This window comes from Phyllostomus hastatus, unplaced genomic scaffold (genome assembly GCF_019186645.2).
Source record: "Phyllostomus hastatus isolate PE091 unplaced genomic scaffold, TTU_PhHast_1.1 phas_contig_36, whole genome shotgun sequence".
Lineage (NCBI taxonomy): Eukaryota > Metazoa > Chordata > Mammalia > Chiroptera > Phyllostomidae > Phyllostomus > Phyllostomus hastatus.
The window spans coordinates 6,124,100-6,138,673 of record NW_025333862.1 but is presented as its reverse complement, the minus strand read 5'-3'; the positions used below and the strand labels follow the sequence as shown (position 1 = coordinate 6,138,673).

Below are 14,574 nucleotides of genomic sequence, written 5' to 3'. Positions count from 1 at the left end.
CTGAATTGAGACCAGCAATTACCTACATATACCTCCTTAGCTCCTAAAAGATCGTTCTGTCCCTTTTCCTATAACTAGATAGGGTAACACCTGAAAACAATTTCTGATACCTAGTTCCTAGAAATCTTCATGGCACTAGGTCAGATATCTGTGTTTTCTAAACATTCTTCCACTCGAAAGATCCATTCCCTGGCAATTCATCTCTATCCTAAATTCTGTCCAAGCAGTGTAGGAGGTGCTGAAGAAGGAATGAAGTTTTTGAGACTCAGTTTTGTCCAAGTGGAAGATAGTGTCATTTGACTCAGGTTAACAAGGAGCCAGCCTCTGAAGACTCTCAAATATGGGCTACAACTTTTAGACCAGCTACTAACTGAGCTCTTGGCGATATTGTATCTGGTGAAAACAAACGAGAACAAAACCCAAAAGGACTTGTTTGCAAACAGTCTGGTGCAAAAAAGCCAACGTGACATAACAGTCAAGGCCGTGCAGTGGGAGACACAGACCCGTGCAAAGACAGTGAGTAATGGTGATACTACTGTCACACATCCCACCAGCTGTACTAACTCACAGAGCAGCTGTAATTTCAAACTCACTCTCAAGCTAGAAAAGGAAGTGTGGTAAGTGGCCGAGGCGTTTTGGGTCAAAAATATGATGTCTTTTTCTCAATGTCTATGTGTGGCCATTCTAAGGTAGAGAATATTACATGAACAAATAAGATTTTATTCCTTTTCTGAGAATGTCAGGGTGGGAAGTCAATCTCTACACTTACTGTTCAAAAAATTCCTGCAAGTTCTTCCCAACTTTGCACAAATAAAGCAAGGCTAGATTCTACTCACCGTGTCTGCTGATAAACCGGATACAGCTTTCTACCACCAGAGGAATTGCCTGGCTGGAATCCTGCAAAGGCAAAGAGAAACACAACGTTAGGATCGTTAAACATGGATGGCTGAGGGTCAGAGGAAACAGGCCAAACTGGGAGGAACTTGTCTCAGATGGATCAGGGGCTGTCCACAGAGAAGCACCGACCTGTCCTTTAAGCTCCAGAGCACATGTACAACCGTCCGCTTGGACTGCCACACAGGTGCCTGAAATCCAGCCCGTCCTTTGTGGAACTGATCTTTTATCCCAAATCAGTTCTCTGTCCTCAGCCATCCAATCAATCAATCAATTAATCAGTCAGTCAGTCAACAATATATTCTGTCAAGTTTGCCTTCTAAACATCTCTCAAATCCATTCCCTCCTCTCCCTCTCTATTGCCACCAACTCAATCCATCAAAGTCTTAATTCCCACCCTTGTCCTTCAAACCATGCTCCTCTTCCTTTATGTAGCTGTTAGGGGGTCTTTGAAAGTGTACATCTGATTGTTTACTGTCTAGGCTAAACTCTTTCAAAGACTCGTTACTTTCTTTACATAGCTTTGCAAGTCCAGGGTCCTTCTTGTATTTGCCTCATTTTCATCTTCTTTTTTCTTTTGGAAGTAAAAACATTTTAGTATTTTTATTTGGTACCAGGGAAATAAGCTGTCTTAGCTGGCAGCACAACTGCTTAATCTAGATTCATCAACAGAGAACTGTAAGTTTCAGCCTAACTATTAGGAATGGACAGAGAACCAGTAATAATACAGAAAAGTGTAGTTATCTTTCCATAGTAACCAGGCACATGGGTGGTGGGTATGGGGAATAACAAGAAAAAAATCTAAATAAACTTGCCAGAAAGAGTAAAAATGAGAACAAACATAACAGTGATAAACAGATTAAATGATATTGAAGTATAATGAGAAAACCAAACACATGAATTATTATAATACATAAAATACATTGTCATTTTCATTTTCTTATGCTCTGCCCCCAGCCTCTCTACTTCAGCCACACTGGCCTTCTCTCTGCTCCCCAGAGAAGTCCTCCTTGCCTATGGCTTTGCATGGGCTGCTCCTGCAGCTGAAATGTTCTCCTCACCCTGGGCCCCTACCCCTTGGAGTAAGCACCACACTTCCTCATGGATGCTTTTCCAGACTCCCCAGATGAGATAAGGGCCTGGTCTACAGGGTCTCAGCACCTTGAACTTGGGCCTCAAAGCCCTGATTGTGAGTTAATTTTGTGGGTGTATTTGTTTACCATTTGTCACCACAATAGCTCAGCTCCACAGGGCAGATCCTATGTCAACTCTTGGGTGTCCAGTGCTGGCATGAATTTCTCACAAGTGCATGCCCAATTAATATCAGTAAAGGGTAGGAATGGACCAAAAGGAACATCAGAATGGGAGTTAGTTTGGTGTAAAAGATAAAAAAAAAAAATCCAGCTCTTGGTAACAGTGCAGACTAATCAGTACTAAAACAAAGAAGCAGGCCTGCCGGACGTCATTCTTTGTTCTGCCGTTCTGCTACACGACCCTGGAATTTCACTTCTCTGGGCCTCGATTTGGCATCTACAAGTTGGGGAGGGGACTGGAGGTGAGGAGAACAATATTTCCTACTGGCTCACTGACACTAGTATTTACCATTTATAGAGATGTGTTGGGCCATGTGCTGAGTGCATTAGATGGATTAGTCCTAGTGACAGCCCTATGGTGTACATATTATGAGTATTCTTATTTGACAAATGAGGAAATAAAGGCTTAGCGATGTGAAAAGCGGATCATGGTGACATAGCCCGTAAGTGGCAGAGCCAGGATTCAAACCCAGGCAGTCTCCCTCTCTCTGAGACTAAACATCTTTTTACCACCCATACTGCATCCTAGAAGCTTAGAAAACATTGCCAGGTACACAAACCAAATATTGCTAAAAAGCAATAGGGTTTTATAATGCAACTAAACACCCAGTGGTGAAGAAAGGGATTAAGCAGAGGGGCCCCTAAACCTGGTTAAAAAGGGCTGTGGATGTTTTGCACAAAGACTGCACTCTCAGGTGGGATGGGTCCTGTTGGCTTCTGCCCATTTCACAGGTTGGCCTGTGCCCTGCCCCTGGCTCTGAATTTCCAGCTGTAACTATGGGGCTTGGCCGCTTTAGGGAAGCAGCTGGGCCTCATGAAGAAGTCAGGCTGAGGAAACAGCTGGCATGGCCTCTAGCTCCCAAGCTTATTAAAACCCCAGGGTGCTGCCAAAGGGAACAGTACTGCACGTGGCCTTAGTGACCACAGGCTCGTCTTCATGACCCCACACCCATCTGCCTCCTCCAGCTATGCAGCCAGTGTCTGCCCTCTTGCTGCCATCACTGACTTCTGCCAGCCAGCCCAGGGGGGTCTTAAGAGGAAAAATCCTTGTCAGTTCTTTCATACTCTAATGAAGAAACTATTTTTAAAAAAACCAACCACCAAAACCCTACTTTTGGAAGTCTTTCTATGTTTACAAATGTTGCTACATTTTTTACTTACAAACAGTAGTAGCAGTGATAATAAGGATGGTGATATGAAGGTTTGTAAAGTTTTTCTGGTCCTAGATTTATAAAGGTCCAGCGGACGCAGCTGGGGGAGCTCACAAGTTGCTGGCTTCAACAAGTTGAGTGCAAAATTTTGCCTAGACTTGCAGTAAATGGAATATCAACAGTAGTTAAAGTACATATAGATACTATTGCAGAGAGCAAGGGTCAATCATATTAACCTGCGTGTCCACAGTTAATAAGTAGTATTTCAGAAGTAGCCCAGAGGGGTAATCTGTGTGTGCAGACAAGAGTGAGCCAGAGGTGACGTGTCCCACTGAAGCAAAGTATTCTCCTGGTCCACACTGCTCCAACTGGGCCTACGGCAGAGTCCAGTGGGAACAAAGCCTGGAAAAAGTCATGAAGGCTTCAGACCCTCCTAAAAGGGGCTTCCAAGATCCCTATTTCACCACTGATTTTGCACACAGCTGACCAGGCAGTGTCCCTGTGTGTTCTTATTCAGTGTCCATATTTTCTTTCTCTTTCCTTCCCTCTTCCAACATTAGAATCCATGTCAGTTTAATTCTTTTATTTACAATATTTTTGGTCCTTTAATTCTAGGGTTGAAAAGGGTCTCTAAAGACAGCTGGGCCAAATCCCCATTCAGGTAGCAGGTACTGTTATTTCCAGTGAATAACAGTAAAGCAGAAGTCCAGTGATTTGCAGGAGAGAATGATCAGGAAGAGGGACAGATAATGTCTAAATAATTCATTGTTTGGCATAGTTTCTCAGGAGTAACAGAATGAGGTACCGATCTCTGTTATGTTTGTTAGAATTCCGTTTTCACTAAGGGAGAAACTATCTCTTGACAATTGATTAGACGTGGCTAATGAGAAGAAAAGAGGCATCAAAGATAAGATCTGGCACTTCCAAGGCTGTGAAGAATGGAGGGTCCCCATTAAAGAAACAGAGACGTTAGGGGAGGTGCTGAGTCAGAACACGGCAGGGAAGGTGAGACTGATGCTGAGGGCAGGAGGTGCGATCTCGCAGCCACATCCGCTGGGAGTCTGACCCATGACTCAGACTGACAGCATGTGGAACAAGTGGACGCCAAGGAAAGGAGAGCAAGATTCACCTAAGGAAACAAAGAATCTTCCCTTGAACGAATACAGAGGGAAAAACAAAAGAGGGCAACGCCTTGGGGGAAATGCCTGAATTTAGAGGACTGGAGAAAGAAGGGCCAGCAAAGAAGACATGGAAGTAACAGGAAAGAGGAAATGCTGAGCGGGAGGGAGCCGGGAGAGTTTGGAAGAGGCAGCCGAGGTATTTCTTTTTGAAGAAAAGTCTAGGATGGTTTGAACCTAGTCTTTGCTTGGGTCAAAAATGCCTAGAACCTATTAGGAACCCTAAAAAACAAAAGCTGTTAGATTCTTCCTCGTTTGACTGATTTGCCATAATAAAAACAAATGCATGTTTATTCCCTGGTTACTTATACAAGATTACTCATCATCTAAATTACTTACTACTTACCCACTAACTCAGAAAAACTCTTTACTAATGCACCACTAGAAATGAGCTGTTGGACAAAAACCAGGGCAGCAGAATGAAAACAAGGTCTTTATCTGATTGGGGCTTTCAGTGTGCCCTGAACTTTTACACAAATCTCGCACACCAGGCAAATATGCTGGGGCTGCAAATGCTTAGGTGCAGCAGAATGCAAACCAGATAGGTGCCGCTCCCCTCCACGGTGAGTACAACCAGGTGCGCAGCCCACCTGCCACACAGTGGTCTCAGCACCCCTGCAGCCAGGGTGGAGGCTGCGAGGCCCTTGGACATATGTTCTATCTATGAGTAGGAAGCCCAGCTTCAGCCCAGGAACTGAAAGGGACAAACTCCAAGTTCAATCTTGTTCTTAAGTGTTGAAGGGAAAGAAGGTTTGCTCTCTTTCTAACAGATCCACCTATAAATTTTAAATGCACTGAGAGTCACTCCACTCCTCTGTAGTTTTAAATGAAATAGTAGAGCCCTGGCTGGCATAGCTCAGTGGATTGAGCGCGGGCTGCGAACCAAAGCATCGCAGGTTTGATCCCCAGTCAGGGCACATTCCTGGGTTGCAGGCCACGGCCCCCAGCAACCACACATTGATGTTTCTCTCTCTCTCTCTCTTTCTCTCTCCCTTCCCTCTCTAAAAATAAATAAATAAAATCTTAAAAAACAAACAAAAAAATGAAATAGTGGGAGAAAAGTGAAGATGGAAAAAGAGGAACAAGAGGAAAGAGGGCTGCAATGAACTTTTTAGAATCTAAAAAATGTGTTATTGTATCCAATCGTGTTCTCATTAAAATGAGATCCAAAGTAAAGAAGGGGAAAAAATAGTGACAACAAAGCTAAGACACGTGAGGACGATGTCATCTGAGTTCCGCAGCTGTGCTGCCCAGCCAGCCAGAGCCATCAGATCCTCCTGGAGATCCTCCTGCTGGGGCTGCCCACGCCACAGAAACCAGGTGCTTTCTATATCTGATTATCGCCCTGTGGCAACAGCCATTGTGAATTACCTAAAATGATTTTTTAAGCCTGAATCAGCTTTCCCTGAGTAGATACAAAGACATTTCTGAGCTCTCCCCACCTCCTCCCTGCTAACTGTCTACTCATAACTGGTATGAGTTCAGGAGATACAAAATCATTTCAGTATTTGCCATAAAGAATATTAGGAAGTCAAATTTGCTACTGCAAAAAAATATTTCAATTAATTTTTCAAAACAAGCCCAAGTGCTGTTTAGATTATCCCTTGGTGTGGATTATCCATCCACTGCTGAGATCTCTCCTAATGTGGGTGATGAGAGCTAGTTGCCCAGATTTTAATCCAACACTGAAGATCATGCACAAAATCACAGCTCAGCATCACTTGCCTATCAGTCCTAGGCCAGACTTCTCTTTGCATTTTCAGGATGTCTTAGAAATACACCTAGGATGACCACACCACTAGAAATAAACAAAAATCTGCGAACTTAGAGCAAGAGTGCCTGGTCTAGGTGATGAGCTGCTGTGCGTTTCTGCCACATTGGTACATATGTATGAAGTGTGAGGCCTCTTTCACGGTCTTCTGAAGGACTGATGCCAAGGGCAGTTCTGCCAGTCAAAGCAAATCTCACTGGGTAAGACGAACAAATCAGAAAGATCATGGCCATTCCAGCTAAACAAGCTAAATCAATGAAGTTGCCATAATATTAAATACACTATGACTAAATGGTACATTCCAAACATAGGCATTAAGTCAGAAAAGTGTCATCTTGCCTACAGTGGAGTTCCATGAATGTCTGTGGGGTGTTATCATTTTCACACTAGAGAAGTCTGGCTCTTGTTGGGTTCTTACCTGCTTCCTCACTGTTGAGCTACGCCTGTGGTTACGCCACCAAATCAGAGAGGACCAATCCAGCAAGAGGGAGGAAAAAGAAAATGAGGTTAAAAACAGTCTGTTTGGTGGTTAATGAAACAAGTCACATTATTCAGTTAAGACCCAGAAATGGCTAAAAGACTTGATCCGAAGACAGTCCATTAAAACTCTTTTCACAAATGCACAGAGGTCTCTGCTTTCAATGTCTGCCACCAGACATTCAAAACCAGAATAAGAGGGAACCTGTTCAGTTTATAGTAAAAAATGTTTGGGTTGACAATAAGATCTCTCTGCAAGGAGACGTTAGTAAACACTAAAGGAAGCTACAGTTTTCTCTCTTAGAAATACTTAGGGGAAAGGGAGGGAGCAATTTTTCTGGAATTTAGAGGGTAGAGTGTCTAGACTAGAAGGAACCTTGGTGATCCTCTAGGGCAGCAGTGTCAAACTCATTTTCACCGTGGGCCTCACCAGCTGCGGTTGCCTTCAAAGGACCGAATATAATATAGGGTAAAAATATAATTTTACCCTATAATTTTAGGGTAACTCCTCCTTAACTAGGGGCAAGGAGCTCAGCGCTGCTGCTGTAGAAACAAGGTGACAGGCTAGATAAAACAAGGTAGAGGGCCAGATTCAGCCCACAAGCCTTGTGTTCACCACCTGTGCTCTAGATCAATGCTTTTTAAGCCTGTGTTTAGCCTCAGAAGCCTTTCTCCAAGGGAATCCAACTCAGAGAGAGGCACGATGCCCCAAGCAAGGACAGTAGCACTGTCTTGTCTTGAGTAAAAGTCGGGACCAGAGCCTGGCCACTGGGCACCCTCTGCCCCTTCCATCAGGTTGCCCTTGATGAACCACCTGGGAATCCTAGAGCTCCTCGGATATAATGGGATGCTCCTTCTTGTCTCATAGATGAGAAAACTGGAGCTCAGAGAAGGAAAAGAGCGGCCCAATGTCACACAGTGAAATAACACAACATAAGGGGATTCAACTTATACTGAGACTACATCACCAAGAAGATACATTCCACAAAATTCTATTATCCTGGTTCCCTCCAGTCATTAAGATTAATGGGATCTTTATTGTAATCCACAATGACGAAACGATGAAAGCCAAATGAAGCTATTTCTAAATAATGAGCCTATAATTGTAAATGGCCTCATGATTATTTTGTGTTTTGGCAGATATAAGTGGTTGATATAATGGGCTAACTCAGGGTCTCTAAGGAGTCCAGCCCATTAGACCTCTTTCTCCAGTTAAATCAGCACATGTTTAGGCATTTGAGAACTATTGACTGAATGAATGCCTTGCTCTCTGCCAGCTCATGCATTTTCTCATAGCAGCTCCGAAACTGGGAGGGAAAATATTTGGTTGGGGTGGGGAAGGAAGGGGAAGGTGGGGAAAGACTGGAAGGGTTGCATACTTATACACCTTGGGGCAAGGGTTTCTGCCAATGCAATGTAATAGCTCATTATCCAGCAACAGTCACTACTAGGGGCTGTCATCTTTTCCGTGCATAAAAAAAAAAATCTCAGACCAAATGCTATCTCCCGATCTTCTGTCTCAGCATCAGAGACGTCCCCAAACCCACATGTTTAAGCCTGGCAGTTAATAACCCTCCCTCCAGAGTTGAACATTTCTTTTCCTTCCAATGTAGCGGCTTCTGGGAGTCTCTGGGCAAATGGGAACTCCCTTCACTCAGTTCTGCTCAGGTCCTTCCCTAAGTCACAGCAAGCCCCATTTTCCATGTGGGGCAGGTGGAGTCAGCAAGACCAAGAGAAAAAGCAACCTCTGCCCAAGGCCACTTTTTTGCAAAGCCACCCAACGTCTTTGCAACTGGACTCCTGGGCTCTTCCTCAGGCTGGGATCTCTCTACCCACAGGCCTTCCTTCATCTCTTCCCAGGGTTGTCCCAGGCCACACCTACCTGGCCAGACTGCAATCTGTCCGCTGACCTGTTGGAAAGACAAAAGCAAAAAGTCCCTGGTGAAGCAGAGGGGTTCAAGAGCACAACCTGCTCCTAGGAATCAACAGGTTGGCCCATCTCCCCAGAGAACGACCACCAGTATCACAGTGTGACCAGCCTTCAGGGCAAAAAAGAACAGAAGCTCCCAGAACCCCTTTCTGGACAAGGGCTGTTTTTGATACTTGTTCCCAGCCCAGAGCTGTTGGTGTCGCTAAACCTTAGATTTGCCACTATTGGGAAGTTCTGCTTCCCAATAGTGTGGAGTTAGAGGAACAGCAGCAAGGCAGACCACATGTTAGAGAACACATTATCAGAACCTTCTCGTAGATGAAATTTAGCTTCTCTTCTGTGTATGGTGTGTGTGTCTGCATGGTAAGAAGGAAGGGACAGTGACGATATGGAAGTTCTACTTTTAAATTCATACTAAACTCTCCTATTAGGTTGGGCTGGGGTGCCAAGGGAAAACAGATTTAATGCTGATATTGCTATCAAACTGTGGTTCTCAATCCAATAGTGGGCCCTAATATTATTAATTTTTTTAATTTATTGGTTAGAGAGAGAGAGAAATGTCAGCTTTCTGTTCCACCTATTTATATATTCATTGGTTGCTTCTTGTATGTACCCTGATGGGGGATTGAACCCATAACCTTGGCATATGGGGACAACACTCTAACTAACTAACTACCTGGCCAGGGCTTAATATTAAGTTAAATGGGTCACAGCCAGCTTTAAAAATAAAACTGAAAATCTCAATATTCATACAAAGTATTTTTATGGTTTTGAAAAAAAAAATACATGTGCATTTGTGCATGGGCCGTGATGTAATCTATGTTGCTTTCCTTGGGTACACAGTTAACCAAGCTTGGTCTGTGTTAGACTTACATCAGATAAACCAGCAGAAACCCCCACAGGCACTGAGTGGACAAGCTCCCACAGCCCTCATCTGTGCTCCTGGGAAGGCAACTCCAAGGGCTGGGAGAGGGCAGGGTTTTTTCTTGCCTTTAAAGGTTGCTAGTTGTTGATTACAGTTCAGCTCATCTTGAGCAACAAGGCTCGCCCTGCCCCCAACCCAGCAGCATCTCATTACTAAAAGCTTAGCTTTCATTGGCAAAAATGTTATTCTGAGCCATTATTTTCAACATCTGGCCCATTTCCATGCTGGAATATTCATACGCATCAATTATCCCTCCATGGCAAGAACAAGGGGCTCTTGCATCCTGGTGACAAATACAGAAGGCAGGGATATGATGACTTGCATACAGGAAGATCTACAGCTATTTTTTTCCTTATTGCTAGAACTTGTCATATCCAGAGAAGGCCATCTGCAGCACTAGTGAAGGATCACCAACCTCTGCCCCCCACAGGAGGGTGTTTGGTGTATTGAGTGTGTGTGTGAAGCCCATTTTCTCTGTAACACATGGGCTCCGGCCTCCCCCCACCCCGAGTCCCTGGAGGCCCTGCTCCTCATCTCGCTTATGGGCTATGCTTCCATTATCTTGGCATAAGGAAATCATGGTTATAATTTGCTCCAAATAGTTCTGGGCTTTCTTTCCTCTGATTCCCCGTGGAGCAATCTGATAACCCAAGAGTAAAGATTTTCTAGAAGCGAAGTTTGGATCTCAATGCCCAAATCTGTTCAGCATGAGTCTCTTGGGTGGTGGGGAGGAAAGAGAACAGAAGTTACTTAACAGGTTTTCTTCACATACAAAAAAATGCTCAGAAAAAAAATCACAAGATCAAAGACATTAGAGATGAAAGAATCATCTGGGGGAATCACCCAGGGCAAGAGAAGGACAGGGCAAGATGGGTGGGTAGGCGGCCGGGGTATGAAAAGCAGAGCTCTGATTCTTGTGGTCAATGAGCCAATGAACAGTGTACAGTTTCCTATACTCTGCAGTGTGTCTGAAGACTGCTCAAGATTTTATTTTATAGTGTTAGACCCTTGAGTCAGTGAAGGTTTGCCTTTCACTGGTGTTAACCACATATGCCCTGTGGGCTCCCATTTGCCATCTTTAAGTGAGATTACTGGGGCAGAGAGGAGGAGCCAGCATTCAGAGGCATCCCCAACCTGGGAATCCCATTAATCATAGGTTGCTGAAAGACCTGGGCAGGGTGCCAAGAACCCCAGGGAAGCTTCTCTTTCAACCTTTGCCTTCTGTTTGACAGCTGAGGAGAAAAAGTCCAGAGTGCCAGTCTCCTTCTCTGCCTTGCTACTTCCCAGAGTCTGGTTAAAATCATCCTTCCAGATGAGACAGTCCATTCAGCACCTTGGCCTCAGCATGACCAAGGCAGAGGGAGGGCTGCCATGTAGCGGCAGAACTTCTCAAAGCAGAAGGAATGCTCTACCATGACGCTACAGAAAGCAGCAGTCTGTCCATCACCTGGGCCTTTCAGAATCCTCTCCTCTCCTCAGAGCTAAGTAGCTCGTTTTCCAGCTCCCTATCTTGCTCCAGCTTCAAACCTGCCATAGAGGAGCTGAGAGTTTTCACCAAGTGTCCGGAGAGTAAATCACACCAGCCCCTTTACCTCAGTTGTGGCAAAGAAGCACAGGAAGGGGACTGGGTGAAGAGCAGGCACACTCCATTTAAACAAATAAACGATGCACATTAGTGCTTCATTAGGCACTGGCCTTTTCCCATTACTCAAGCAGTCATCTGGGGAGTGTGTTTTCATATCACACAGTCTAGGAAAGGAAATGTATTCATATAACCAGATCAGGTTCACTTGGCTTAGGGTGGAAGGAGACAGCAATACAGGCCGGGGCTCAGCTTTCCCCTCAATGCCAAAGCTCCAGCAGAGCACCACACTTACTTTCTCCCAGGGTTTTCTGGAGAAGGTCATGCTTGGCTTGTAGCTTGGTGATGAGGTTCCTGCCCTCCAGATACTCCTTCATTTTCTGTAGGGAAGGAGGAAAAAGCAATCAGACTCCTGAGGACAAACGAAACAAAACAAAACAGATGTGCAGCTATACAATTCCCTTTTTAAGAGGGCATTTGGTTTTTGACCCAATTTCTACCAGGTCCATTTTTTATTTTTGTACAGCCCTGAGCATCTGGACAGCTGCCGATTTTTATGGAAGCTCCTTATTGGCCAGTGTAAGAAACTGTCTCCTACAGCCCCTCATTCATCTCTTTCAGCTCCACTGAAGACCAGGGGGCGGAGGGATTCACTGAGCCTCGGTCTTTTTGGTGTGAAGACACACATCTGCCATTGGCCACCCTCACTGACATCCAGCCTTGCCTCGCCCTTGCTCCTCCCCGCTACGGGTGCATTCCATCACACTAGGCGCAATGCCAATGGCAGGCTCAGCCCCCACCCCAGCTGCAAGCCTAGCATGCACAGCATCTTTGTCTATCTTAATGAGCCTCTTCCTCCATTCTGCATGGAGTCTTTGTGGAAAGCCTGGGATTTCTGAGCTCTCAAAAGAGGGGCTGCCATCCCCCACCACTTGCATATACACAAACCAGCAGTTTCAAACACAAGATAAGGTTATGGAAATGCAACTCCATTTGCTCTAACAGTCAAAATATGATTGCTGTGCTACATTTTCTGATTTGACTTCTCTCCACCCTTGTCTGCCCAGCGAGAGACTAGATTTTCCTGAGCAATTCATCAAATCTTCAAAACAAACCTACAAGCTATTATCATTATTCTCATTTTAAGAGGGCACTGAGATTTGGAGAGATTAAATAAATTGCTTAAGGTCAAACAGGGAGTGAGTGGTAGAGCCAGTATCCAAACGTATATAGTTTGACGATACAGTGTTGTGTGTTCTTAACCATCATGGTAACATACATGCTCTCATTATGGTATCAAGCAGGAAAAGGAGAACAAAACTGCACAGTATTAATTCTTTGTATATATGTAGCAAATCAAGAGATTTTAGGGCACTGTGGCACATATTCTCCCACTTGACTCTTACAATAACTCTGTGTAGCAAATTAGGGAAGGCATCATTATTTTGTTATTACAGATAAAAAGATCATCTTGGGTAAGATGATGTAAAATAAATTGCCGACTGCTGCAAAGCCATCAGTGGAAGTGCCAAGCCTGGATCTCAGGCCTTTGGCCTCTTAACACAGTGTCTTTCCCTCTCTACCACACGGCTGCTCACGGGACCTTCGTCCGCCTCGGGTGTCTCCAGCCGCCAGGGTTCATCTGCTGGGTTGGGGTCATCTACACATGTCTAAACCCAGAGGCCACGTGGCAGTGTTTCCCCAAGTGTGATCCTTGAATTGCTGCTGATGTGTGAGATATCTGAGGGGCTCAGTGAACAAAACATTTTCAATTATAATACTTTTGTCTTTCTTTTAATGTATTAAACAGAAAGTATGATTACACATCATGGCTTTGAATTTATGGCTATTACCACTTAGGATGAAGGCAGGGAAAAAAGGTGAAAAAATGTGAGTTACTTTTACTGGGTACCTTTCTGTAGAATGTGAACTTTGAACCAAGAGAGGGTATTTCTTTTCTCTCCCTCCCTTTCTCTCCTCCAAAAACAAAGAAAGAACTCTGCTTTCTACAGGAGGCCCTTCCTGGCCCTCCCACGCTCACCCAGACGCTCCTCTGCAAATCTCCATGACAGCACTTTCACACAGTCCTGTCAGGCGGGGCCTATTCCTCATGGGTCTTTCTCTGCAGACTGCCTCCTTCCTATGGTCAGAGACCACCACATCCATTATTCTTGGCATCCCTGATGCTCAGTACTGTGCCCAGGAGACAGTATGAGTACATGATGGAAGTATGAGCAATAATGAACAGTCTCACTCTCCTCTGGATAGAACCTTCCGTAGCAGTCATAAACGAAGCCTCCAAGTGTGGCCCTGCTCTTTAAATTAAGTATAAAACAAAACAAAACAAAACAAAACAAACCCTATACCAGGGGTGTCAAACTCACTTTCACTATGGGCCACATCAGCCTCCCTGTTGCCTTCAAAGAGCTGAACTAATTTTAGGACTGTATAATTGTCACTACTCCTTAACTGTTAAGGAGTTGAAATTACATCTGGCCCTTTTGAAGGCAACCAGGAGGCTGATGTGGCCCATGGTGAAAGTGAGTTTGACACCCCTGCCCTATACCAAATCAATTCTGTTGTTTTAATGAGGATCTGCTTCCTCTGCTCCTTGTGCTTTTGCAGGAGATCATCTGTATGAAAACAGGCTTCTTTGTCACCTGCCCTTTCCATCTGCTCCAGCTGCCAGCTCACCTGCTGTCCGTCTTCCCTGGGTGATGTCTATTCCCCAACCAATGCCTAACTGTGAAGTCCAGAACCATTCATCAGGGCCCAGAGGTGAAACACCTGCAGGGAAACACCCACTGCAAATATCTGAATCCTCAAGGCCCCTCTTTGGAAAGTTATCCCAGGGGACTCTAAGGTTTCCAAATGAGGAAAAATTTACCATGAAACTGTAACCCTTAAAACAAGACCAGACTGCTTAGAAAACAGCCAAAATTCTGGAAGGCAATAGATGCAAATTCCTTCCTCTCACTCATGTTTCTACTTGTGATTCCGGAAATCTTTTTTTCCCATTCATGTTCACAGTTCACTAGTTAGCTTGGCTGTCACTTGGTGAACCATTAAAATAAACAATAATCTGATAAGAGGGATGAAAGATTACCTTTTTTGGGTTCTATCAAATACTGAAGGATGGAAACTGTGTCAAAGTATGACCTGCATCCCTAAGACTGGGAACAATGGTTGGAAGTTTTCCATCTAGTTAAGTCAGGTACAGGAAGATAAAAGCATCCTGGAGTTGGTAGGCATGTTATTTATCACTTATCCTCCTGCCCATGGCTAGCTCTCATCTATATGAGAGAGAAGCTGGAGAAATAACCTTGCTCTCACTGATAAAGCTGAGTTAAAAG

The 14,574-nt window shown here is 44.5% G+C and overlaps 1 protein-coding gene across 11 annotated transcripts in view; it reads right to left on the bottom strand.

The window, feature by feature from the left end:
* SRGAP2 (SLIT-ROBO Rho GTPase activating protein 2) overlaps positions 1 to 14,574 on the bottom strand; it is a 243,238-nt gene that overhangs the window by 35,049 nt on the left and 193,615 nt on the right. For all 11 annotated transcript variants that reach the window (XM_045841327.1, XM_045841328.1, XM_045841330.1 and 8 more), the window contains 4 exons: positions 11,517 to 11,601; positions 8,667 to 8,694; positions 6,726 to 6,750; positions 837 to 897 (listed from right to left, as the gene is read on the bottom strand). In XM_045841327.1, the coding sequence (XP_045697283.1) occupies positions 837 to 897; positions 6,726 to 6,750; positions 8,667 to 8,694; positions 11,517 to 11,601 (199 nt within the window). The remainder of the gene's footprint in view (positions 1 to 836; positions 898 to 6,725; positions 6,751 to 8,666; positions 8,695 to 11,516; positions 11,602 to 14,574) is intronic.